The 25691-nt window shown below is 39.3% G+C and overlaps 1 protein-coding gene across 3 annotated transcripts in view; it reads left to right on the top strand.

Annotated features, from left to right (window-relative positions):
• Nucleotides 1–5455: 5455 nt before the first annotated feature.
• Nucleotides 5456–25691, top strand: part of apooa (apolipoprotein O, a) — a 92923-nt gene continuing 72687 nt past the window's right edge. For 2 of the 3 annotated variants that reach the window (XM_087993094.1, XM_087993093.1), the window contains exon 1: nucleotides 9408–9448. In XM_087993094.1, coding sequence (XP_087849220.1) covers nucleotides 9434–9448 — 15 coding nt within the window. In that variant the 5' untranslated portion in view covers nucleotides 9408–9433. Of the gene's footprint in view, nucleotides 5477–9407; nucleotides 9449–25691 lie in introns of those variants that run through there. The other variant, XM_087993095.1, reaches the window with a different exon arrangement.

Below are 25691 nucleotides of genomic sequence, written 5' to 3'. Positions count from 1 at the left end.
TCACCGTCTCACCAGGGAGAGTCACCATCCCCTCACCGTCTCACCAGAGAGAGTCACCATCCCCTCACCGTCTCACCAGGAGAGTCACCATCCCCTCACCGTCTCACCAGGGAGAGTCACCATCCCCTCACCGTCTCACCAGGAGAGCCACCATCCCCTCACCGTCTCACCAGGAGAGCCACCATCCCCTTACCATCTCACCAGGACAGTCACCATCCCCTCACCGTCTCACCAGGAGAGTCACCACTTCATCACCGTCTCACCAGGAGAGTCACCATCCCCTCACCGTCTCACCAGGAGAGACACCATCCCCTCACCATCTCACCAGGAGAGCCACCATCCCCTCACCGTCTCACCAGGAGAGCCACCATCCCCTCACCGTCTCACCAGGAGAGCCACCATCCCCTCACCGTCTCACCAGGAGAGTCACCATCCCCTCACCGTCTCACCAGGAGAGTCACCATCCCCTCACCGTCTCACCAGGAGAGCCACCATCCCCTCACCGTCTCACCAGGAGAGCCACCACTTCATCACCGTCTCACCAGGAGAGCCACCATCCCCTCACCGTCTCACCAGGAGAGTCACCATCCCCTCACCGTCTCACCAGGAGAGTCACCATCCCCTCACCGTCTCACCAGGAGAGCCACCACTTCATCACCGTCTCACCAGGAGAGTCACCACTTCATCACCGTCTCACCAGGAGAGCCACCATCCCCTCACCGTCTCACCAGGAGAGCCACCATCCCCTCACCGTCTCACCAGGAGAGCCACCATCCCCTCACCGTCTCACCAGGAGAGCCACCGTCCCCTCACCGTCTCACCAGGAGAGCCACCACTTCATCACCGTCTCACCAGGAGAGCCACCATCCCCTCACCGTCTCACCAGGGAGAGCCACCATCCCCTCACCGTCTCACCAGGAGAGTCACCATCCCCTCACCGTCTCACCAGGAGAGCCACCATCCCCTCACCGTCTCACCAGGAGAGCCACCATCCCCTCACCGTCTCACCAGGAAAGCCACCATCCCCTCACCGTCTCACCAGGAGAGCCACCATCCCCTCACCGTCTCACCAGGAGAGTCACCATCCCCTCACCGTCTCACCAGGAGAGTCACCATCCCCTCACCGTCTCACCAGGAGAGCCACCATCCCCTCACCGTCTCACCAGGAGAGTCACCATCCCCTCACCGTCTCACCAGGAGAGTCACCATCCCGTCACCGTCTCACCAGGAGAGCCACCATCCCCTCACCGTCTCACCAGGAGAGCCACCGTCCCCTCACCGTCTCACCAGGGAGAGCCACCATCCCCTCACCGTCTCACCAGGGAGAGTCACCATCCCCTCACCATCTCACCAGGAGAGCCACCATCCCCTCACCGTCTCACCAGGAGAGCCACCATCCCCTCACTGTCTCACCAGGAGAGCCACCACTTCATCACCGTCTCACCAGGGAGAGTCACCATCCCCTCACCGTCTCACCAGGGAGAGCCACCATCCCCTCACCGTCTCACCAGGGAGAGCCACCATCCCCTCACCGTCTCACCAGGAGAGCCACCATCCCCTCACCGTCTCACCAGGGAGAGCCACCATCCCCTCACCGTCTCACCAGGAGAGCCACCATCCCCTCACCGTCTCACCAGGAGAGCCACCATCCCCTCACCATCTCACCAGGGAGAGCCACCATCCCCTCACCGTCTCACCAGGAGAGTCACCATCCCCTCACCGTCTCACCAGGAGAGCCACCATCCCCTCACCGTCTCACCAGGAGAGCCACCATCCCCTCACCGTCTCACCAGGAGAGCCACCATCCCCTCACCGTCTCACCAGGGAGAGCCACCATCCCCTCACCGTCTCACCAGGAGAGCCACCATCCCCTCACCGTCTCACCAGGAGAGCCACCATCCCCTCACCGTCTCACCAGGTAGAGCCACCATCCCCTCACCGTCTCACCAGGAGAGTCACCATCCCCTCACCGTCTCACCAGGGAGAGTCACCATCCCCTCACCGTCTCACCAGAGAGAGCCACCATCCCCTCACCGTCTCACCAGGAGAGCCACCATCCCCTCACCGTCTCACCAGGGAGAGCCACCATCCCCTCACCGTCTCACCAGGGAGAGCCACCATCCCCTCACCGTCTCACCAGGGAGAGCCACCATCCCCTCACCGTCTCACCAGAAGAGCCACGTCTCATCACTTCCCTCCCCATCCCATGATCTTCACTCTATCTTCACCTCCCAGTCTCTCTTTCACCTCCTACATCTCTCCTTCACCCCACTGGTCTCTCTCTCTTCGCCTCCCAGTCTTTCTCATCATCCACCTCCCCCCCCCCCCAAACGACAGCAGTCTCTCTTCACCTCCCCATCCCTTTTTCACCCCCATCTCTCTCTTCACCTCACCGTCTCTCTCCTCACATCTCCATCTCTCCACCACACCACCTCCCTTTACCTCACCATCTGTCTTTACCTCACCATCTCTCTTTCATCTCCCCACCTCCCCTTCACCCATCCCCCCGTCTTTCTCTTCACCTCCCTGACTCTTATCACTTGCCCACCGCTCCTTCACATCCCCATCCCACCTTCACCTCCCGTCTCTCTCTCTCTCTCTCCTCACCCCCCATATCTCTCCTTCACCTCCCGATTTTCCTGTTCTCCCCCGAATATAACTCTTGCTCTGTATCTTAGCCCCTCCCGTTCATTTGCCAGTTTTTCTCTCTCTGGGAACGCTGCCAGACCGGCCGCATGTTTGTTTTAAGGTCCCCAGCACCCGATAGGATTTTCCTACATTAGGCCAGCATCCGCCCAGATCAACCCTGTCAGGTTGCTGCCTGGCACAACGACCTCAAGGAGGTTGAGTCTGAGGTAGTGCAATCAGCACAGTTTGCGATGAGCCCACACCCTGCGACTGTACACACAGGAACATACCCAGTCTGGCACTGCCACTTCATTGCGACTGTTGTGAACAGGGGTAGCCCTGTTTAAATAACCACAAGGCAGGGAGGAATCGGGATATTGAGCATCAGCTCGATACTCCAGCTACTCGAGGATGGGTCACTGGATAAAATCCAGCAGATTGTCCAGTCACCCCTCATTGTACACAGAATATTAGCGGAGACACCTCCAAAAAAATATAATCAACCAAAGTGCAACCAAGACCCATTAACGTCTTTCACCCAGGAAGCCACGCTCTCCAAAATGAGAGTGACACTTTGATGAGTGCAGAGATTGTGCATGTCTCATTCTCTGGCGTAGGGCCCTCAAAGGGTCATTTTGTTTTTATTAATGTGGCCTGGCTGGATCTGTCACTAATTGTCCAGAGGACAGTTATAAGTCAACCACATCACTGTGGGTCTGGTGTCCCGTGTGGACCAGACCAAGGTAAGGATGGCAGATTTCCTTCCCTAAATCTGATGGGTTTTTTTCCCGGAAGTTTCATGGTTATCATTAGACCAGATTTTATATTGAATTCATATTCCACCATCTGCCATTTGGATTTGAATTAAGGACATTATCTGAGCCTCTGGATGAATAGTCCAGCAATAATACTATGAGGAGGAAGGTGTTAGGTTACTTGAGGATATATGAAGTCATTGTCTCCCCAAGAACAGGCACCATATCAAAGAGATCTCCAGGTGTCCAGCTGCAATTATGACATTATTGTAGGACAAGGAGCTGAATGTATCTAAGAATTTCCACAGTCAGTGAACCAGGAAGTAGGAAGCAGGAGTCAATTCTTATAAATGCTGCAAAAATAAAAATTGGGACATGCACATTAGACGTTCAAATATCATAAATCAATGTTGTGACAGGAGCAGTGATGTTGCACAGAGATCAGTGCTGGGTCCCTTATTGTTTGTGATATTCATAAATGATGTGGAATAGAATGCAGAAGGAGTGATAAATAATTTGTGGATGATACTAAGATTAGCTGGGTAGCTGAAAGCGAGGAGGAAGGTGTTAGGTTACTTGAGGATATAAACAGATTGGTCAGATAAGCAGATTAGTGACAGATGGAATTTAACCTGAGAAGTGTGAGGAAAGACACTTTGGAAGATGGAAAAACACAAGGGAGTAATCAATGAATGGCAAGACATTAGGAAGGTCAGAGGATTTGATTTTTGATTTTGATTTAATATTGTCACAAGTACAAGGTAGAGTGAAAAATTTTGTGAGAGAAAGGAAACCTCGCAACCTTTTAAAAAGTACTTGGATGAGCACTTGAAATGTCATAACATTCAAGTCTGTGGGTCAAATGGCTTAGGGGTTAGCACTGCTGCCTCACAGCACCAGAGTCGATTCTAGCCTCGGGCGACTGTCTGTGTGGTGTTTGCACATTCTCCCCGTGTCTGCGTGGGTTTCCTCTGGGTGCTCCGGTTTCCTCAGAGTCCAAAGATGTGCAGTAAGGTGAATTGGAGGTGCTAAATTGCCCACAGTGTGAGGTGCATTAATCAGAGGGAAATGGGTCTGGGTGGGTTACTCTTTGGAGGGTCGGTGTGGACTTGTTGGGCTGAAGGGCCCGTTTCCACACTGTAGGAAATCTAATCTAAATGTTGGAAAATTGAACTGGGGTAGGTATTGGTATGATTTTGGCGACACATGGATGAAGCAACCCCACCATCATGTGGCTGAACCCTTTAAGGCCCCTTCCCACTCCCCCAAGGACCTGCAGGTCCTGGGCCTCCTCAAGCACCAAACCCTTACCGCCTGGAGGAAGAACACCTCATCTTCCACTTTTGCACCCTCCAACCACATGGGATCAATGTGGATTTCATCAATTTCCTCATTTCCCTTCCCTCCACCTTATCCCAGATCCAACCTTCCAACTTGGCACCACCCTCTTCCTACCTGTCCAGCCTCCTCTCCGCCCTATCACCTTCACCCCCGCCTTCATCTACCTATTGCACCCTCAGCTAACTTCCCCCAGCCCCATCCCTCCTCCCATTTATCTCTCAGCCCCCTTAGCCCACAAGCCTCATTCCTGATGAAGGGCTTATGCCCAAAACGTCGATTCTCCTGCTCCTCGGATGCTGCCTGTCTGGCTGTGTGTTTCCAGCAACACACTCTCAACTCTGATCTTCAGCATCTGCCGTCCACACTTTCTCCTCGTATATTTTTGGCAGGACAAGCTTAATGGCCCAAAGAGGCTCTTTTGTACTGTATGACCCCATGATTATGATAATCTTAAAAATCAATTGCTTCCTGTTCCCTGGATGCTGCCTGACCTGCTGCGCTTTTCCAGCAACACATTTCCATCTCTGATCTCCAGCATCTGCAGACCTCACTTTCTCCTGTTAGTACAGAATCTCAAGTATTGCAAAAAAGAAATGTTACTGAAAACTTGCCTCTTGTACTCAACAGGACACATACAAGAAGGCAAAATTTCAAACAACCCAGCTAACACACATTGCCATGAAGAAAGTAACCGGAAACTCTAGATTCCCATATTACTTTTGTTCATAGAGAACGGATCCTTGCATATGAAAGTAAGTTGAAGTGAATCATGTTCCAACTTTGCCTAATTATCTTAAATCGACTGTTATTGTAGCTCTTGGTACACCATCTATGACTATCAAGTCAGGAGATAGATTGAATACTCACCACTCCCAACTTTGTGCCGTTTTTTTATTTTGCTGGAATAACTGACAGTACAGACATATAAAATTATTTTTCTTGAGCTTGAGAGGATCTTTAGTTGGAATAATATCTCAGTAGGAGAAAGTGAGGGCTGCAGATGCTGGAGATCTGAGCTGAAAATGTGTTGCTGGAAAAACGCAGCAGGTCAGGAGCATCCAAGGAGCAGGAGAATCGACGTTTTGGGCATAAGCCTTTCTTCAGGAAGGGCTTCCTGAAGAAGGGCTTATGCCCGAAACGTCGATTCTCCTGTTCCTTGGATGCTGCCTGACCTGCTGCGCTTTTCCAGCAACACATTTTCAGCGATAATATCTCAGTACCCCGGGTAGAACAATAGCAAATGAAACCTGAACAGTGTGAGGTGAATGCATAATAGGAAGACTAACAAGGCAAGGGAGTACGTATGGATGCTAGGACCCTGGCAAGTACAGAGGATCAGAGTGACCTGGGTGTGCATGTCCACAGATTCTTAAAGGTCAGGTAGATAAGTAGGCATCTGGGATACTTACCTTTAATACTTAGGGCATTGAATACCAGAGCAAAGAGAGTTTGATAGAACTGTACGTAACATTATAATTTGGCTAGAGCAGAAATACGGTGTGTCATTCTAGTCCCTGTGGCACGGTGGCTCCCTCAGTGGTTAGCACTGCTGCCTCACAACGCCAGGGACCACGGTTCGATTCCAGCCTCGGGTGACTGTCTGTGTAGAGTTTGCACGTTCTCCCTGTGTCTGCGTGAGTTTCCTCCGGGTGCTCCGGTTTCCTCCCACAGTCCAAAGATGTGTAGGTTAGGTGAATTGGCCATGCTAAATTGCCCGTAGTGTTAGGTGAAGGGGTAAATGTAGGGGAATGGGTCTGGGTGGGTTGCGCTTCGGAGGGTCGGTGTGGACTTGTTGGGCCAAAGGGCCTGTTTCCACACTGTAAGTAATCTAATCTAATAGGAAGAATGTGATTGCAGTGGAGAGGGTGCAGAGAGGATTCACCAGGACGTTGCATAGCTGGACTGACTGAGCAATGTAGAGAGATTAGACAGACTAGGTTTGTTTTCCTTTGAGGAGAAAGTGAGGTCTGCAGATGCTGGAGATCAGAGCTGAAAATGTGTTGCTGGAAAAGCGCAGCAGGTCAGGCAGCATCCAAGGAGCAGGAGAATCGACGTTTCGGACATAAGCCCTTCTTCAGGAATGAGGAAAGTGTGTCCAGCAGGCTAAGATAAAAGGTAGGGAGGAGGGACTTGGGGGAGGGGCGTCAGAAATGTGATAGGTGGAAGGAGGTCAAGGTGAGGGTGATAGGCCGGAGAGGTCGGGAAGAAGATAGCAGGTTAGGAAGGCGGTGCTGAGTTCGAGGGATTTGACTGAGACAAGGTGGGGGGAGTGGAAATGAGGAAACTGGTGAAATCCGAGTTCATCCCTTGTGGTTGGAGGGTTCCCAGGCGGAAGATGAGGAGTTCTTCCTCGAACCGTCGTGTTGTTGTGGTCTGGCGATGGAGGAGTCCAAAGACCTGCATATCCTTGGTGGAGTGGGAGGGGGAGTTGAAGTGTTGAGCCACAGGGTGGTTGGGTTGGTTGGTCCAGGTGTCCCAGAGGTGTTCTCTGAAACGCTCCGCAAGTAGGCGGCCTGTCTCCCCAATATAGAGGAGGCCACATCGGGTGCAGAGGATGCAATAGATGATGTGTGTGGAGGTGCAGGTCCTTGGACTCCTCCATCACCAGACCACAACAATACGATGGTTGGAGGAAGAGCGCCTCATCTTCTGGGAGAAAGTGAGATCTGTAGATGCTGGAGATCAGAGCTGAAAATGTGTTGCTGGAAAAGCGCAGCATTTCCTGAAGAAGGGCTTATGCCCGAAACGTCGATTCTCCTGTTCCCTGGATGCTGCCTGACCTGCTGCGCTTTTCCAGCAACACATTTTCAGCGCCTCATCTTCTGCCTGGGAACCCTCCAAACACAAGGGATGAACTCTGATTTCACCAGTTTCCTCATTTCCCCTCCCCCCACCTTGTCTCAGTCAAATCCCTCGAACTCAGCACAACCTTCCTAACCTGCAATCTTCTTCCTGACCTCTCCGCCCCCACCCCAGTCTGACCTATCACCCTCACCTTGACCTCTTTCCACCTATCACATTTCCGACGCCCCTCCCCCAAGTCCCTCCTCCCTACCTTTTATCTTAGCCTGCTGGACACACTTTCCACATTCCTGAAGAAGGGCTTATGCCCGAAACGTCGATTCTCCTGTTCCCTGGATGCTGCCTGACCTGCTGTGCTTTTCCAGCAACACATTTTCAGCTCTTGTTTTCCTTTGAGTACAGAAGGCCATGAGGGATCTGATTGAGATGTCCTAAGTTCGAAACTGCATAGACAGGCGAGATAGGGAGAAACTTCTCCCCTCAGTCGAGGGGTTAATAACCAGGGGAACATGTTTAAGGTAAGGAATAGGAGGTTTACAGAGGAATTGAAGAAACATTTTTTTCACCCAGAGGGTGGTGTGTATCTGGAACTCCCTGCCTGAAAGGGTGGTGGAGGCCGGAACCCTCAGGACATTTAAAAATATTTAGATGAGCGCTTGAAACACAATAGCATTCAAGGCTTTGGGCCAAATGCTGGAAACTGAGGTTAGAATAAATGGATACTTGATGACGAGTGTGGACATGATGGGCCAAAGGGCCTCTTTACGTGCTGTAAAATGCTATGACATTCCCTTATCCTTGCTTCCTCTCTCCCTGAATCGATCATCCCACAGACTCTTCCTATTTCACATTAGATTACATTCTCTCTATACCCTACTCTGTCTATGCCATACTCCCTTATTCCACCCCTCCCCCAATGTCTCTGTTCCTCACTCTCTCAATCCCACATTCTCTTTATATCAGTCTTTCTATCCTCACTCACTCTGCTGCTCTCCGTTTCCCTCCTTCACTAATTCTCTCCTTCATCCACTCCCTCTGCTTCTCTGCCTCATTTGCTCCCTTTACTCATTCCCCTATCCCTCACAAACCGCCCGCCCTCCCTCACGATGCGTCTCTCCCTCACACTCCGTCCCTCACTCTCACCCGATCCTTCTCTCCCTGACTCTCGCTCTTTCCATATTCCTTTCTCCCTTATTCAACTGGTCCCTCACTCTCTCCCTCAGTCACTCTTCCCCACACTCAATAAGCCTCCCTGCCCCCTCTCTCTCAGTCTATCACTCTCTCCCTTATTCTCTATCTCTCTCTCCCTCTCACATTTCTTTTAAACACTCACTAGGTGGGGACGCCTCTGGCTACTCTCTGCCAATCTCTAATTACCCAGAGGACAGTCGAGAGTCAACCATGCTGCTGAAGGTCTGAAATCACAGAGACCACACCAGGTTAGGACAGCAATGTCCTTCCCTACAGGACATTAATAAACCAGATGGGGTTGTCTCTAATAATCAAATCACGATCATTATTAGACCCTTAATTCCAGATTTTTATTGAATTTAAATTCCATTGTCTGCCATGGAATGGGACAGGAACCCAGATCCCCAAATCATTTACTAACTGGTGTAGTGATAATATCACTAGGCCATCACTCCCCCACCCTCACTGTCTCCCCCCCCACCTCAGTGTTCCAGCTCTCCCCCCGGAAGTGTCTCTCCTCTCCCCCGGAAGTGTCTCTCCTCTCCCCCGGAAGTGTCTCTCCTCTCCCCCGGAAGTGTCCCTCCTCTCCCCCGGAAGTGGTGTCGATATTTTGACGTTATCGTTTCCGGGTGTTTGTGTTGTGGGCGGACACCATACGTCACTCCCAGAATTCCCCAGGCCCCAGGTCACATTGTCCGCGCCCCGAGGGCCACAACATGGTCAGAGCCTGTGTGTGTGTTAGTGTAAATATATCACAGTGTGTGTGTTAGTGTAAATATATCACAGTGTGTGTTAGTGTAAATATATCACAGTGTGTGTGTCAGTGTAAATATATCACAGTGTGTGTGTTAGTGTAAATATATCACAGTGTGTGTTAGTGTAAATATATCACAGTGTGTGTGTCAGTGTAAATATATCACAGTGTGTGTGTCAGTGTAAATATATCACAGTGTGTGTTAGTGTAAATATATCACAGTGTGTGTGTCAGTGTAAATATATCACAGTGTGTGTGTTAGTGTAAATATATCACAGTGTGTGTGTCAGTGTAAATATATCACAGTGTGTGTTAGTGTAAATATATCACAGTGTGTGTGTCAGTGTAAATATATCACAGTGTGTGTGTTAGTGTAAATATATCACAGTGTGTGTGTCAGTGTAAATATATCACAGTGTGTGTTAGTGTAAATATATCACAGTGTGTGTGTCAGTGTAAATATATCACAGTGTGTGTGTTAGTGTAAATATATCACAGTGTGTGTGTCAGTGTAAATATATCACAGTGTGTGTTAGTGTAAATATATCACAGTGTGTGTGTCAGTGTAAATATATCACAGTGTGTGTCAGTGTAAATATATCACAGTGTGTGTGTCAGTGTAAATATATCACAGTGTGTGTGTTAGTGTAAATATATCACAGTGTGTGTTAGTGTAAATATATCACAGTGTGTGTGTCAGTGTAAATATATCACAGTGTGTGTGTCAGTGTAAATATATCACAGTGTGTGTTAGTGTAAATATATCACAGTGTGTGTGTCAGTGTAAATATATCACAGTGTGTGTCAGTGTAAATATATCACAGTGTGTGTGTCAGTGTAAATATATCACAGTGTGTGTGTTAGTGTAAATATATCACAGTGTGTGTTAGTGTAAATATATCACAGTGTGTGTGTCAGTGTAAATATATCACAGTGTGTGTGTCAGTGTAAATATATCACAGTGTGTGTGTCAGTGTAAATATATCACAGTGTGTGTTAGTGTAAATATATCACAGTGTGTGTGTCAGTGTAAATATATCACAGTGTGTGTGTTAGTGTAAATATATCACAGTGTGTGTTAGTGTAAATATATCACAGTGTGTGTGTCAGTGTAAATATATCACAGTGTGTGTGTTAGTGTAAATATATCACAGTGTGTGTTAGTGTAAATATATCACAGTGTGTGTGTCAGTGTAAATATATCACAGTGTGTGTGTCAGTGTAAATATATCACAGTGTGTGTTAGTGTAAATATATCACAGTGTGTGTTAGTGTAAATATATCACAGTGTGTGTGTCAGTGTAAATATATCACAGTGTGTGTGTTAGTGTAAATATATCACAGTGTGTGTTAGTGTAAATATATCACAGTGTGTGTTAGTGTAAATATATCACAGTGTGTGTGTCAGTGTAAATATATCACAGTGTGTGTGTTAGTGTAAATATATCACAGTGTGTGTGTTAGTGTAAATATATCACAGTGTGTGTGTTAGTGTAAATATATCACAGTGTTAGTGTAAATATATCACAGTGTTAGTGTAAATATATCACAGTGTGTGTGTTAGTGTAAATATATCAGTGTTAGTGTAAATATATCACAGTGTGTGTGTTAGTGTAAATATATCACAGTGTGTGTCAGTGTAAATATATCACAGTGTGTGTGTTAGTGTAAATATATCACAGTGTTAGTGTAAATATATCACAGTGTGTGTCAGTGTAAATATATCACAGTGTGTGTGTTAGTGTAAATATATCACAGTGTGTGTGTTAGTGTAAATATATCACAGTGTGTGTGTAAATATATCACAGTGTTAGTGTAAATATATCACAGTGTGTGTGTTAGTGTAAATATATCACAGTGTGTGTGTTAGTGTAAATATATCACAGTGTTAGTGTAAATATATCACAGTGTGTGTGTTAGTGTAAATATATCACAGTGTGTGTGTTAGTGTAAATATATCACAGTGTGTGTTAGTGTAAATATATCACAGTGTGTGTGTTAGTGTAAATATATCACAGTGTGTGTTAGTGTAAATATATCACAGTGTGTGTGTTAGTGTAAATATATCACAGTGTGTGTTAGTGTAAATATATCACAGTGTGTGTGTTAGTGTAAATATATCACAGTGTGTGTTAGTGTAAATATATCACTGTGTGTGTTAGTGTAAATATATCACAGTGTGTGTGTTAGTGTAAATATATCACAGTGTGTGTGTTAGTGTAAATATATCACAGTGTGTGTTAGTGTAAATATATCACAGTGTGTGTGTTAGTGTAAATATATCACAGTGTGTGTTAGTGTAAATATATCACAGTGTGTGTGTTAGTGTAAATATATCACAGTGTGTGTGTTAGTGTAAATATATCACAGTGTGTGTTAGTGTAAATATATCACAGTGTGTGTGTTAGTGTAAATATATCACAGTGTGTGTGTTAGTGTAAATATATCAGTGTGTGTGTTAGTGTAAATATATCACAGTGTGTGTCAGTGTAAATATATCACAGTGTGTGTGTTAGTGTAAATATATCACAGTGTGTGTGTTAGTGTAAATATATCACAGTGTTAGTGTAAATATATCACAGTGTTAGTGTAAATATATCACAGTGTTAGTGTAAATATATCACAGTGTGTGTGTTAGTGTAAATATATCACAGTGTTAGTGTAAATATATCACAGTGTGTGTGTTAGTGTAAATATATCACAGTGTGTGTGTTAGTGTAAATATATCACAGTGTGTGTTAGTGTAAATATATCACAGTGTGTGTGTCAGTGTAAATATATCACAGTGTGTGTGTTAGTGTAAATATATCACAGTGTGTGTTAGTGTAAATATATCACAGTGTGTGTGTTAGTGTAAATATATCACAGTGTGTGTGTTAGTGTAAATATATCACAGTGTGTGTTAGTGTAAATATATCACAGTGTCAGTGTTAGTGTAAATATATCAGTGTGTGTGTTAGTGTAAATATATCACAGTGTGTGTGTTAGTGTAAATATATCACAGTGTGTGTTAGTGTAAATATATCACAGTGTGTGTGTTAGTGTAAATATATCACAGTGTGTGTGTTAGTGTAAATATATCACAGTGTGTGTTAGTGTAAATATATCACAGTGTGTGTGTTAGTGTAAATATATCACAGTGTGTGTGTTAGTGTAAATATATCACAGTGTGTGTTAGTGTAAATATATCACAGTGTGTGTTAGTGTAAATATATCACAGTGTGTGTGTAAATATATCACAATGTGTGTGTAAATATATCACAGTGTGTGTGTTAGTGTAAATATATCACAGTGTTAGTGTAAATATTTCACAGTGTGTGTTAGTGTAAATATATCACAGTGTGTGTGTTAGTGTAAATATATCACAGTGTGTGTGTTAGTGTAAATATATCACAGTGTTAGTGTAAATATATCACAGTGTGTGTCAGTGTAAATATATCACAGTGTGTGTTAGTGTAAATATATCACAGTGTGTGTGTCAGTGTAAATATATCACAGTGTGTGTCAGTGTAAATATTTCACAGTGTGTGTTAGTGTAAATATATCACAGTGTGTGTGTTAGTGTAAATATATCACAGTGTTAGTGTAAATATATCACAGTGTGTGTGTCAGTGTAAATATATCACAGTGTGTGTGTTAGTGTAAATATATCACAGTGTGTGTGTCAGTGTAAATATATCACAGTGTGTGTGTTAGTGTAAATATATCACAGTGTGTGTGTTAGTGTAAATATATCAGTGTGTGTGTCAGTGTAAATATATCACAGTGTGTGTGTCAGTGTAAATATATCACAGTGTGTGTGTTAGTGTAAATATATCACAGTGTGTGTTAGTGTAAATATATCACAGTGTGTGTGTCAGTGTAAATATATCACAGTGTGTGTGTTAGTGTAAATATATCACAGTGTGTGTGTCAGTGTAAATATATCACAGTGTGTGTGTTAGTGTAAATATATCACAGTGTGTGTGTTAGTGTAAATATATCAGTGTGTGTGTCAGTGTAAATATATCACAGTGTGTGTGTTAGTGTAAATATATCACAGTGTGTGTGTTAGTGTAAATATATCACAGTGTGTGTGTTAGTGTAAATATATCACAGTGTGTGTGTTAGTGTAAATATATCACAGTGTGTGTTAGTGTAAATATATCACAGTGTGTGTGTCAGTGTAAATATATCACAGTGTGTGTCAGTGTAAATATTTCACAGTGTGTGTTAGTGTAAATATATCACAGTGTGTGTGTTAGTGTAAATATATCACAGTGTTAGTGTAAATATATCACAGTGTGTGTGTTAGTGTAAATATATCACAGTGTGTGTGTCAGTGTAAATATATCACAGTGTGTGTGTCAGTGTAAATATATCACAGTGTGTGTGTCAGTGTAAATATATCACAGTGTGTGTGTCAGTGTAAATATATCACAGTGTGTGTGTTAGTGTAAATATATCACAGTGTGTGTGTTAGTGTAAATATATCACAGTGTGTGTGTGTTAGTATAAATATATCACAGTGTGTGTGTTAGTGTAAATATATCACAGTGTGTGTGTTAGTGTAAATATATCACAGTGTGTGTGTGTTAGTATAAATATATCACAGTGTGTGTGTTAGTGTAAATATATCACAGTGTGTGTGTTAGTATAAATATATCACAGTGTGTGTGTTAGTGTAAATATATCACAGTGTGTGTGTTAGTATAAATATATCACAGTGTGTGTGTTAGTATAAATATATCACAGTGTGTGTGTTAGTGTAAATATATCACAGTGTGTGTGTTAGTGTAAATATATCACAGTGTGTGTTAGTGTAAATATATCACAGTGTGTGTGTTAGTGTAAATATATCACAGTGTGTGTTAGTGTAAATATATCACAGTGTGTTAGTGTAAATATATCACAGTGTGTGTTAGTGTAAATATATCACAGTGTGTGTTAGTGTAAATATATCACAGTGTGTGTGTTAGTGTAAATATATCACAGTGTGTGTTAGTGTAAATATATCACAGTGTGTGTTAGTGTAAATATATCACAGTGTGTGTGTTAGTGTAAATATATCACAGTGTGTGTGTTAGTGTAAATATATCACAGTGTGTGTTAGTGTAAATATATCACAGTGTGTGTGTTAGTGTAAATATATCACAGTGTGTGTTAGTGTAAATATATCACAGTGTGTGTTAGTGTAAATATATCACAGTGTGTGTGTTAGTGTAAATATATCACAGTGTGTGTTAGTGTAAATATATCACAGTGTGTGTTAGTGTAAATATATCACAGTGTGTGTGTTATTGTAAATATATCACAGTGTGTGTATGAGTGTAAATATATCACAGTGTGTGTGTTAGTGTAAATATATCACAGTGTGTGTTAGTGTAAATATATCACAGTGTGTGTGTTAGTGTAAATATATCACAGTGTGTGTTAGTGTAAATAAATCACAGTGTGTGTTAGTGTAAATAAATCACAGTGTGTGTGTTAGTGTAAATATATCACAGTGTGTGTGTTAGTGTAAATATATCACTGTGTGTGTTAGTGTAAATATATCACTGTGTGTGTTAGTGTAAATATATCACAGTGTGTGTGTTAGTGTAAATATATCACAGTGTGTGTTATTGTAAATATATCACAGTGTGTGTATGAGTGTAAATATATCACAGTGTGTGTTAGTGTAAATATATCACAATGTGTGTGTTATTGTAAATATATCACAGTGTGTGTTAGTGTAAATATATCACAGTGTGTGTTAGTGTAAATATATCACAGTGTGTGTGTTAGTGTAAATATATCACAGTGTGTGTGTCAGTGTAAATATATCACAGTGTGTGTTAGTGTAAATATATCACAGTGTGTGTGTCAGTGTAAATATATCACAGTGTGTGTGTCAGTGTAAATATATCACAGTGTGTGTGTCAGTGTAAATATATCACAGTGTGTGTCAGTGTAAATATATCACAGTGTGTGTCAGTGTAAATATATCACAGTGTGTGTGTCAGTGTAAATATATCACAGTGTGTGTCAGTGTAAATATATCACAGTGTGTGTGTCAGTGTAAATATATCACAGTGTGTGTGTTAGTGTAAATATATCACAGTGTGTGTGTCAGTGTAAATATATCACAGTGTGTGTGTCAGTGTAAATATATCACAGTGTGTGTCAGTGTAAATATATCACAGTGTGTGTTAGTGTAAATATATCACAGTGTGTTAGTGTAAATATATCACAGTGTGTGTTAGTGTAAATATATCACAGTGTGTGTCAGTGTAAATATATCACAGTGTGTGTGTTAGCGTAAATATATCACAGTGTCAGTGTTAGTGTAAATATATCACAGTGTGTGTCAGTGTAAATATATCACAGTGTGTGTCAGTGTAAATATATCACAGTGTGTGTGTTAGTGTAAATATATCACAGTGTGTGTGTTAGTGTAAATATATCACAGTGTGTGTTAGTGTAAATATATCAGTGTGTGTTAGTGTAAATATATCAGTGTGTGTTAGTGTAAATATATCACAGTGTGTGTGTGTTAGTGTAAATATATCACAGTGTGTGTCAGTGTAAATATATCACAGTGTGTGTGTTAGCGTAAATATATCACAGTGTCAGTGTCAGTGTAAATATATCACAGTGTGTGTGTTAGTGTAAATATATCAGTGTGTGTGTCAGTGTAAATATATCACAGTGTGTGTTAGTGTAAATATATCACAGTGTGTGTCAGTGTAAATATATCACAGTGTGTGTCAGTGTAAATATATCACAGTGTGTGTGTTAGTGTAAATATATCACAGTGTGTGTGTCAGTGTAAATATATCACAGTGTGTGTGTTAGTGTAAATATATCACAGTGTGTGTTAGTGTAAATATATCACAGTGTGTGTCAGTGTAAATATATCACAGTGTGTGTGTTAGTGTAAATATATCACTGTGTGTGTTAGTGTAAATATATCACAGTGTGTGTGTCAGTGTAAATATATCAGTGTGTGTTAGTGTAAATATATCACAGTGTGTGTTAGTGTAAATATATCACAGTGTGTGTGTTAGTGTAAATATATCACAGTGTGTGTTAGTGTAAATATATCACAGTGTGTGTGTCAGTGTAAATATATCACAGTGTGTGTGTCAGTGTAAATATATCACAGTGTGTGTTAGTGTAAATATATCACAGTGTGTGTCAGTGTAAATATATCACAGTGTGTGTCAGTGTAAATATATCACAGTGTGTGTGTTAGTGTAAATATATCAGTGTGTGTGTTAGTGTAAATATATCAGTGTTAGTGTAAATATATCACAGTGTGTGTCAGTGTAAATATATCACAGTGTGTGTGTTAGTGTAAATATATCACAGTGTGTGTGTTAGTGTAAATATATCACAGTGTGTGTTAGTGTAAATATATCACAGTGTGTGTTAGTGTAAATATATCACAGTGTGTGTTAGTGTAAATATATCAGTGTTAGTGTAAATATATCACAGTGTGTGTGTTAGTGTAAATATATCACAGTGTGTGTGTCAGTGTAAATATATCACAGTGTGTGTTAGTGTAAATATATCACAGTGTGTGTCAGTGTAAATATATCACAGTGTGTGTTAGTGTAAATATATCACAGTGTGTGTGTTAGTGTAAATATATCACAGTGTGTGTTAGTGTAAATATATCACAGTGTGTGTGTCAGTGTAAATATATCACAGTGTGTGTCAGTGTAAATATATCACAGTGTGTGTTAGTGTAAATATATCACAGTGTGTGTGTTAGTGTAAATATATCACAGTGTGTGTTAGTGTAAATATATCACAGTGTGTGTGTCAGTGTAAATATATCACAGTGTGTGTTAGTGTAAATATATCACAGTGTGTGTCAGTGTAAATATATCACAGTGTGTGTTAGTGTAAATATATCACAGTGTGTGTGTTAGTGTAAATATATCACTGTGTGTGTTAGTGTAAATATATCACAGTGTGTGTGTCAGTGTAAATATATCACAGTGTGTGTCAGTGTAAATATATCACAGTGTGTGTTAGTGTAAATATATCACAGTGTGTGTGTTAGTGTAAATATATCACAGTGTGTGTTAGTGTAAATATATCAGTGTGTGTGTCAGTGTAAATATATCACAGTGTGTGTTAGTGTAAATATATCACAGTGTGTGTTAGTGTAAATATATCACAGTGTGTGTCAGTGTAAATATATCACAGTGTGTGTTAGTGTAAATATATCACAGTGTGTGTGTTAGTGTAAATATATCACAGTGTGTGTTAGTGTAAATATATCACAGTGTGTGTGTTAGTGTAAATATATCACAGTGTGTGTGTTAGTGTAAATATATCAGTGTGTGTGTTAGTGTAAATATATCACAGTGTGTGTTAGTGTAAATATATCACAGTGTGTGTGTTAGTGTAAATATATCACAGTGCGTGTTAGTGTAAATATATCACAGTGTGTGTGTGTTAGTGTAAATATATCACAGTGTGTGTGTTAGTGTAAATATATCACAGTGTGTGTTAGTGTAAATATATCACAGTGTGTGTTAGTGTAAATATATCACAGTGTGTGTGTTAGTGTAAATATATCACAGTGTGTGTGTTAGTGTAAATATATCACAGTGTGTGTGTTAGTGTAAATATATCACAGTGTGTGTTAGTGTAAATATATCACAGTGTGTGTGTTAGTGTAAATATATCACAGTGTGTGTGTCAGTGTAAATATATCACAGTGTGTGTGTTAGTGTAAATATATCACAGTGTGTGTGTTAGTGTAAATATATCAGTGTGTGTTAGTGTAAATATATCACAGTGTCAGTGTTAGTGTAAATATATCACAGTGTGTGTGTGTTAGTGTAAATATATCACAGTGTGTGTGTCAGTGTAAATATATCACAGTGTGTGTGTCAGTGTAAATATATCACAGTGTGTGTGTTAGTGTAAATATATCACTGTGTGTTAGTGTAAATATATCACAGTGTCAGTGTTAGTGTAAATATATCACAGTGTGTGTGTGTCAGTGTAAATATATCACAGTGTGTGTGTCAGTGTAAATATATCACAGTGTGTGTGTTAGTGTAAATATATCACAGTGTGTGTTAGTGTAAATATATCACAGTGTCAGTGTTAGTGTAAACATATCACAGTGTGTGTGTGTTAGTGTAAATATATCACAGTGTGTGTCAGTGTAAATATATCACAGTGTGTGTGTCAGTGTAAATATATCACAGTGTGTGTGTGTTAGTGTAAATATATCACAGTGTGTGTGTCAGTGTAAATATATCAGTGTGTGTGTTAGTGTAAATATATCACAGTGTGTGTGTCAGTGTAAATATATCACAGTGTGTGTGTCAGTGTAAATATATCAGTGTGTGTGTTAGTGTAAATATATCACAGTGTGTGTTAGTGTAAATATATCACAGTGTGTGTGTTAGTGTAAATATATCACAGTGTGTGTTAGTGTAAATATATCACAGTGTGTGTTAGTGTAAATATATCACAGTGTGTGTTAGTGTAAATATATCAGTGTGTGTTAGTGTAAATATATCACAGTGTGTGTGTTAGTGTAAATATATCACAGTGTGTGTGTTAGTGTAAATATATCAGTGTTAGTGTAAATATATCACAGTGTGTGTTAGTGTAAATATATCACAGTGTCAGTGTTAGTGTAAATATATCACAGTGTCAGTGTTAGTGTAAATATATCACAGTGTGTGTGTTAGTGTAAATATATCACAGTGTGTGTATTAGTGTAAATATATCACAGTGTGTGTGTTAGTGTAAATATATCACAGTGTGTGTGTTAGTGTAAATATATCACAGTGTCAGTGTTAGTGTAAATATATCACAGTGTGTGTGTTAGTGTAAATATATCAGTGTTAGTGTAAATATATCACAGTGTGTGTATTAGTGTAAATATATCACAGTGTGTGTGTTAGTGTAAATATATCACTGTGTGTGTTAGTGTAAATATATCAGTGTTAGTGTAAATATATCACAGTGTGTGTATTAGTGTAAATATATCACAGTGTGTGTGTTAGTGTAAATATATCACAGTGTGTGTGTTAGTGTAAATATATCACAGTGTTAGTGTAAATATATCACAGTGTTAGTGTAAATATATCACAGTGTGTGTGTTAGTGTAAATATATCACAGTGTGTGTGTTAGTGTAAATATATCACAGTGTCAGTGTTAGTGTAAATATATCACAGTGTGTGTGTTAGTGTAAATATATCACAGTGTGTGTGTTAGTGTAAATATATCACAGTGTCAGTGTTAGTGTAAATATATCACAGTGTGTGTGTGTTAGTGTAAATATATCACAGTGTGTGTGTTAGTGTAAATATATCACAGTGTCAGTGTTAGTGTAAATATATCACAGTGTGTGTGTGTTAGTGTAAATATATCACAGTGTGTGTGTTAGTGTAAATATATCACTGTGTGTGTGTTAGTGTAAATATATCACAGTGTGTGTGTTCGTGTAAATATATCACAGTGTGTGTGTTAGTGTAAATATATCACAGTGTCAGTGTTAGTGTAAATATATCACAGTGTGTGTGTTAGTGTAAATATATCACAGTGTGTGTTAGTGTAAATATATCACAGTGTGTGTGTTAGTGTAAATATATCACAGTGTGTGTGTTAGTGTAAATATATCAGTGTGTGTGTTAGTGTAAATATATCACAGTGTCAGTGTTAGTGTAAATATATCACAGTGTGTGTGTTAGTGTAAATATATCACAGTGTGTGTTAGTGTAAATATATCACAGTGTGTGTGTTAGTGTAAATATATCACAGTGTTAGTGTAAATATATCACAGTGTGTGTTAGTGTAAATATATCACAGTGTGTGTGTTAGTGTAAATATATCACAGTGTCAGTGTTAGTGTAAATATATCACAGTGTGTGTGTTAGTGTAAATATATCACAGTGTCAGTGTTAGTGTAAATATATCACAGTGTGTGTGTTAGTGTAAATATATCACAGTGTGTGTTAGTGTAAATATATCACAGTGTGTGTTAGTGTAAATATATCACAGTGTGTGTGTTAGTGTAAATATATCACAGTGTTAGTGTAAATATATCAGTGTGTGTGTCAGTGTAAATATATCACAGTGTGTGTTAGTGTAAATATATCACAGTGTGTGTGTTAGTGTAAATATATCACAGTGTGTGTGTTAGTGTAAATATATCACAGTGTCAGTGTTAGTGTAAATATATCACTGTGTGTTAGTGTAAATATATCACAGTGTCAGTGTTAGTGTAAATATATCAGTGTGTGTTAGTGTAAATATATCACAGTGTGTGTTAGTGTAAATATATCACAGTGTGTGTGTTAGTGTAAATATATCACAGTGTCAGTGTTAGTGTAAATATATCACAGTGTGTGTGTTAGTGTAAATATATCACAGTGTGTGTGTTAGTGTAAATATATCACAGTGTCAGTGTTAGTGTAAATATATCACAGTGTGTGTGTTAGTGTAAATATATCAGTGTGTGTTAGTGTAAATATATCACAGTGTGTGTGTTAGTGTAAATATATCACAGTGTCTGTGTTAGTGTAAATATATCACAGTGTGTGTGTTAGTGTAAATATATCACAGTGTGTGTGTCAGTGTAAATATATCACAGTGTGTGTTAGTGTAAATATATCACAGTGTGTGTGTTAGTGTAAATATATCACAGTGTCAGTGTTAGTGTAAATATATCACAGTGTGTGTGTTAGTGTAAATATATCACAGTGTGTGTGTTAGTGTAAATATATCACAGTGTCAGTGTTAGTGTAAATATATCACAGTGTCAGTGTTAGTGTAAATATATCACAGTGTGTGTTAGTGTAAATATATCACTGTGTGTGTTAGTGTAAATATATCACAGTGTCAGTGTTAGTGTAAATATATCACAGTGTCAGTGTTAGTGTAAATATATCACAGTGTGTGTTAGTGTAAATATATCACAGTGTGTGTGTTAGTGTAAATATATCACAGTGTCAGTGTTAGTGTAAATATATCACAGTGTGTGTGTTAGTGTAAATATATCACAGTGTGTGTTAGTGTAAATATATCACAGTGTGTGTGTTAGTGTAAATATATCACAGTGTGTGTGTTAGTGTAAATATATCACAGTGTGTGTGTTAGTGTAAATATATCACAGTGTGTGTGTTAGTGTAAATATATCACAGTGTCAGTGTTAGTGTAAATATATCACAGTGTGTGTGTTAGTGTAAATATATCACAGTGTGTGTGTTAGTGTAAATATATCACAGTGTCAGTGTTAGTGTAAATATATCACAGTGTGTGTGTTAGTGTAAATATATCAGTGTTAGTGTAAATATATCACAGTGTGTGTATTAGTGTAAATATATCACAGTGTGTGTATTAGTGTAAATATATCACAGTGTGTGTGTTAGTGTAAATATATCAGTGTGTGTGTTAGTGTAAATATATCAGTGTTAGTGTAAATATATCACAGTGTGTGTATTAGTGTAAATATATCACAGTGTGTGTATTAGTGTAAATATATCACAGTGTCAGTGTTAGTGTAAATATATCACAGTGTCAGTGTTAGTGTAAATATATCACTGTGTGTGTTAGTGTAAATATATCACTGTGTGTGTTAGTGTAAATATATCACAGTGTCAGTGTTAGTGTAAATATATCACAGTGTGTGTGTTAGTGTAAATATATCACAGTGTGTGTTAGTGTAAATATATCACAGTGTGTGTGTTAGTGTAAATATATCACAGTGTCAGTGTTAGTGTAAATATATCACAGTGTGTGTGTTAGTGTAAATATATCACAGTGTGTGTTAGTGTAAATATATCACAGTGTGTGTGTTAGTGTAAATATATCACAGTGTGTGTGTTAGTGTAAATATATCACAGTGTCAGTGTTAGTGTAAATATATCACAGTGTGTGTGTTAGTGTAAATATATCACAGTGTGTGTGTTAGTGTAAATATATCACAGTGTCAGTGTTAGTGTAAATATATCACAGTGTGTGTGTTAGTGTAAATATATCAGTGTTAGTGTAAATATATCACAGTGTGTGTATTAGTGTAAATATATCACAGTGTGTGTATTAGTGTAAATATATCACAGTGTGTGTGTTAGTGTAAATATATCACAGTGTGTGTGTTAGTGTAAATATATCACAGTGTGTGTATTAGTGTAAATATATCACAGTGTGTGTGTTAGTGTAAATATATCACAGTGTGTGTGTTAGTGTAAATATATCACAGTGTTAGTGTAAATATATCACAGTGTTAGTGTAAATATATCACAGTGTGTGTGTTAGTGTAAATATATCACAGTGTCAGTGTTAGTGTAAATATATCACAGTGTGTGTGTTAGTGTAAATATATCACAGTGTGTGTGTTAGTGTAAATATATCACAGTGTCAGTGTTAGTGTAAATATATCAGTGTGTGTGTGTTAGTGTAAATATATCAGTGTTAGTGTAAATATATCACAGTGTGTGTGTTAGTGTAAATATATCACAGTGTCAGTGTTAGTGTAAATATATCACAGTGTGTGTGTGTTAGAGTAAATATATCACAGTGTGTGTGTTAGTGTAAATATATCACTGTGTGTGTGTTAGTGTAAATATATCACAGTGTGTGTGTTCGTGTAAATATATCACAGTGTGTGTGTTAGTGTAAATATATCACAGTGTCAGTGTTAGTGTAAATATATCACAGTGTGTGTGTTAGTGTAAATATATCACAGTGTGTGTTAGTGTAAATATATCACAGTGTGTGTGTTAGTGTAAATATATCACAGTGTGTGTGTTAGTGTAAATATATCAGTGTGTGTGTTAGTGTAAATATATCACAGTGTCAGTGTTAGTGTAAATATATCAGTGTGTGTGTTAGTGTAAATATATCACAGTGTGTGTTAGTGTAAATATATCACAGTGTGTGTTAGTGTAAATATATCACAGTGTGTGTGTTAGTGTAAATATATCACAGTGTTAGTGTAAATATATCACAGTGTGTGTGTTAGTGTAAATATATCACAGTGTGTGTGTTAGTGTAAATATATCACAGTGTCAGTGTTAGTGTAAATATATCACAGTGTGTGTGTTAGTGTAAATATATCACAGTGTCAGTGTTAGTGTAAATATATCACAGTGTGTGTGTTAGTGTAAATATATCACAGTGTGTGTTAGTGTAAATATATCACAGTGTGTGTGTTAGTGTAAATATATCACAGTGTGTGTGTTAGTGTAAATATATCACAGTGTTAGTGTAAATATATCACAGTGTGTGTTAGTGTAAATATATCACAGTGTGTGTTAGTGTAAATATATCACAGTGTGTGTGTTAGTGTAAATATATCACAGTGTGTGTTAGTGTAAATATATCACAGTGTGTGTGTTAGTGTAAATATATCACAGTGTTAGTGTAAATATATCAGTGTGTGTGTCAGTGTAAATATATCACAGTGTGTGTTAGTGTAAATATATCACAGTGTCAGTGTTAGTGTAAATATATCACTGTGTGTGTTAGTGTAAATATATCACAGTGTCAGTGTTAGTGTAAATATATCACAGTGTGTGTGTTAGTGTAAATATATCACAGTGTGTGTTAGTGTAAATATATCACAGTGTGTGTGTTAGTGTAAATATATCACAGTGTCAGTGTTAGTGTAAATATATCACAGTGTGTGTGTTAGTGTAAATATATCACAGTTTCAGTGTTAGTGTAAATATATCACAGTGTGTGTGTTAGTGTAAATATATCACAGTGTGTGTGTTAGTGTAAATATATCACAGTGTCAGTGTTAGTGTAAATATATCACAGTGTGTGTGTTAGTGTAAATATATCACAGTGTGTGTTAGTGTAAATATATCACAGTGTGTGTGTTAGTGTAAATATATCACAGTGTGTGTGTTAGTGTAAATATATCACAGTGTCAGTGTTAGTGTAAATATATCACAGTGTGTGTGTTAGTGTAAATATATCACAGTGTGTGTTAGTGTAAATATATCACAGTGTGTGTGTTAGTGTAAATATATCACAGTGTGTGTGTTAGTGTAAATATATCACAGTGTGTGTGTTAGTGTAAATATATCACAGTGTGTGTTAGTGTAAATATATCACAGTGTGTGTGTTAGTGTAAATATATCACAGTGTGTGTGTCAGTGTAAATATATCACAGTGTGTGTCAGTGTAAATATATCACAGTGTGTGTCAGTGTAAATATATCACAGTGTGTGTGTTAGTGTAAATATATCACAGTGTGTGTGTTAGTGTAAATATATCACAGTGTGTGTCAGTGTAAATATATCACAGTGTGTGTCAGTGTAAATATATCACAGTGTGTGTGTTAGTGTAAATATATCACAGTGTGTGTTAGTGTAAATATATCACAGTGTGTGTGTTAGTGTAAATATATCACAGTGTGTGTTAGTGTAAATATATCACAGTGTGTGTGTTAGTGTAAATATATCACAGTGTGTGTGTTAGTGTAAATATATCACAGTGTGTGTTAGTGTAAATATATCACAGTGTGTGTGTTAGTGTAAATATATCAGTGTGTGTTAGTGTAAATATATCACAGTGTGTGTGTGTTAGTGTAAATATATCACAGTGTGTGTGTTAGTGTAAATATATCACAGTGTGTGTTAGTGTAAATATATCACAGTGTCAGTGTTAGTGTAAATATATCACAGTGTGTGTTAGTGTAAATATATCACAGTGTGTGTGTTAGTGTAAATATATCACAGTGTCAGTGTCAGTGTAAATATATCACAGTGTGTGTGTTAGTGTAAATATATCACAGTGTCAGTGTTAGTGTAAATATATCACAGTGTGTGTGTTAGTGTAAATATATCACAGTGTGTGTGTTAGTGTAAATATATCACAGTGTCAGTGTTAGTGTAAATATATCACAGTGTGTGTGTTAGTGTAAATATATCACAGTGTGTGTTAGTGTAAATATATCACAGTGTTAGTGTAAATATATCACAGTGTGTGTTAGTGTAAATATATCACAGTGTGTGTGTTAGTGTAAATATATCACAGTGTTAGTGTAAATATATCAGTGTGTGTTAGTGTAAATATATCACAGTGTGTGTTAGTGTAAATATATCACAGTGTGTGTGTTAGTGCAAATATATCACAGTGTTAGTGTAAATATATCGCAGTGTGTGTTAGTGTAAATATATCGCAGTGTGTGTTAGTGTAAATATATCACAGTGTCAGTGTTAGTGTAAATATATCACAGTGTGTGTGTTAGTGTAAATATATCACAGTG

The sequence above is a fragment of the Chiloscyllium plagiosum genome, unplaced genomic scaffold (assembly GCF_037043375.1).
Source record: "Chiloscyllium plagiosum isolate Xiang-an unplaced genomic scaffold, Cpla_swu_hap1 HiC_scaffold_12, whole genome shotgun sequence".
NCBI classification, from domain to species: Eukaryota; Metazoa; Chordata; class Chondrichthyes; order Orectolobiformes; family Hemiscylliidae; genus Chiloscyllium; species Chiloscyllium plagiosum.
The sequence above is the reverse complement of the archived record's forward strand: the minus strand, read 5'-3'. Positions and strand labels throughout refer to the sequence as shown.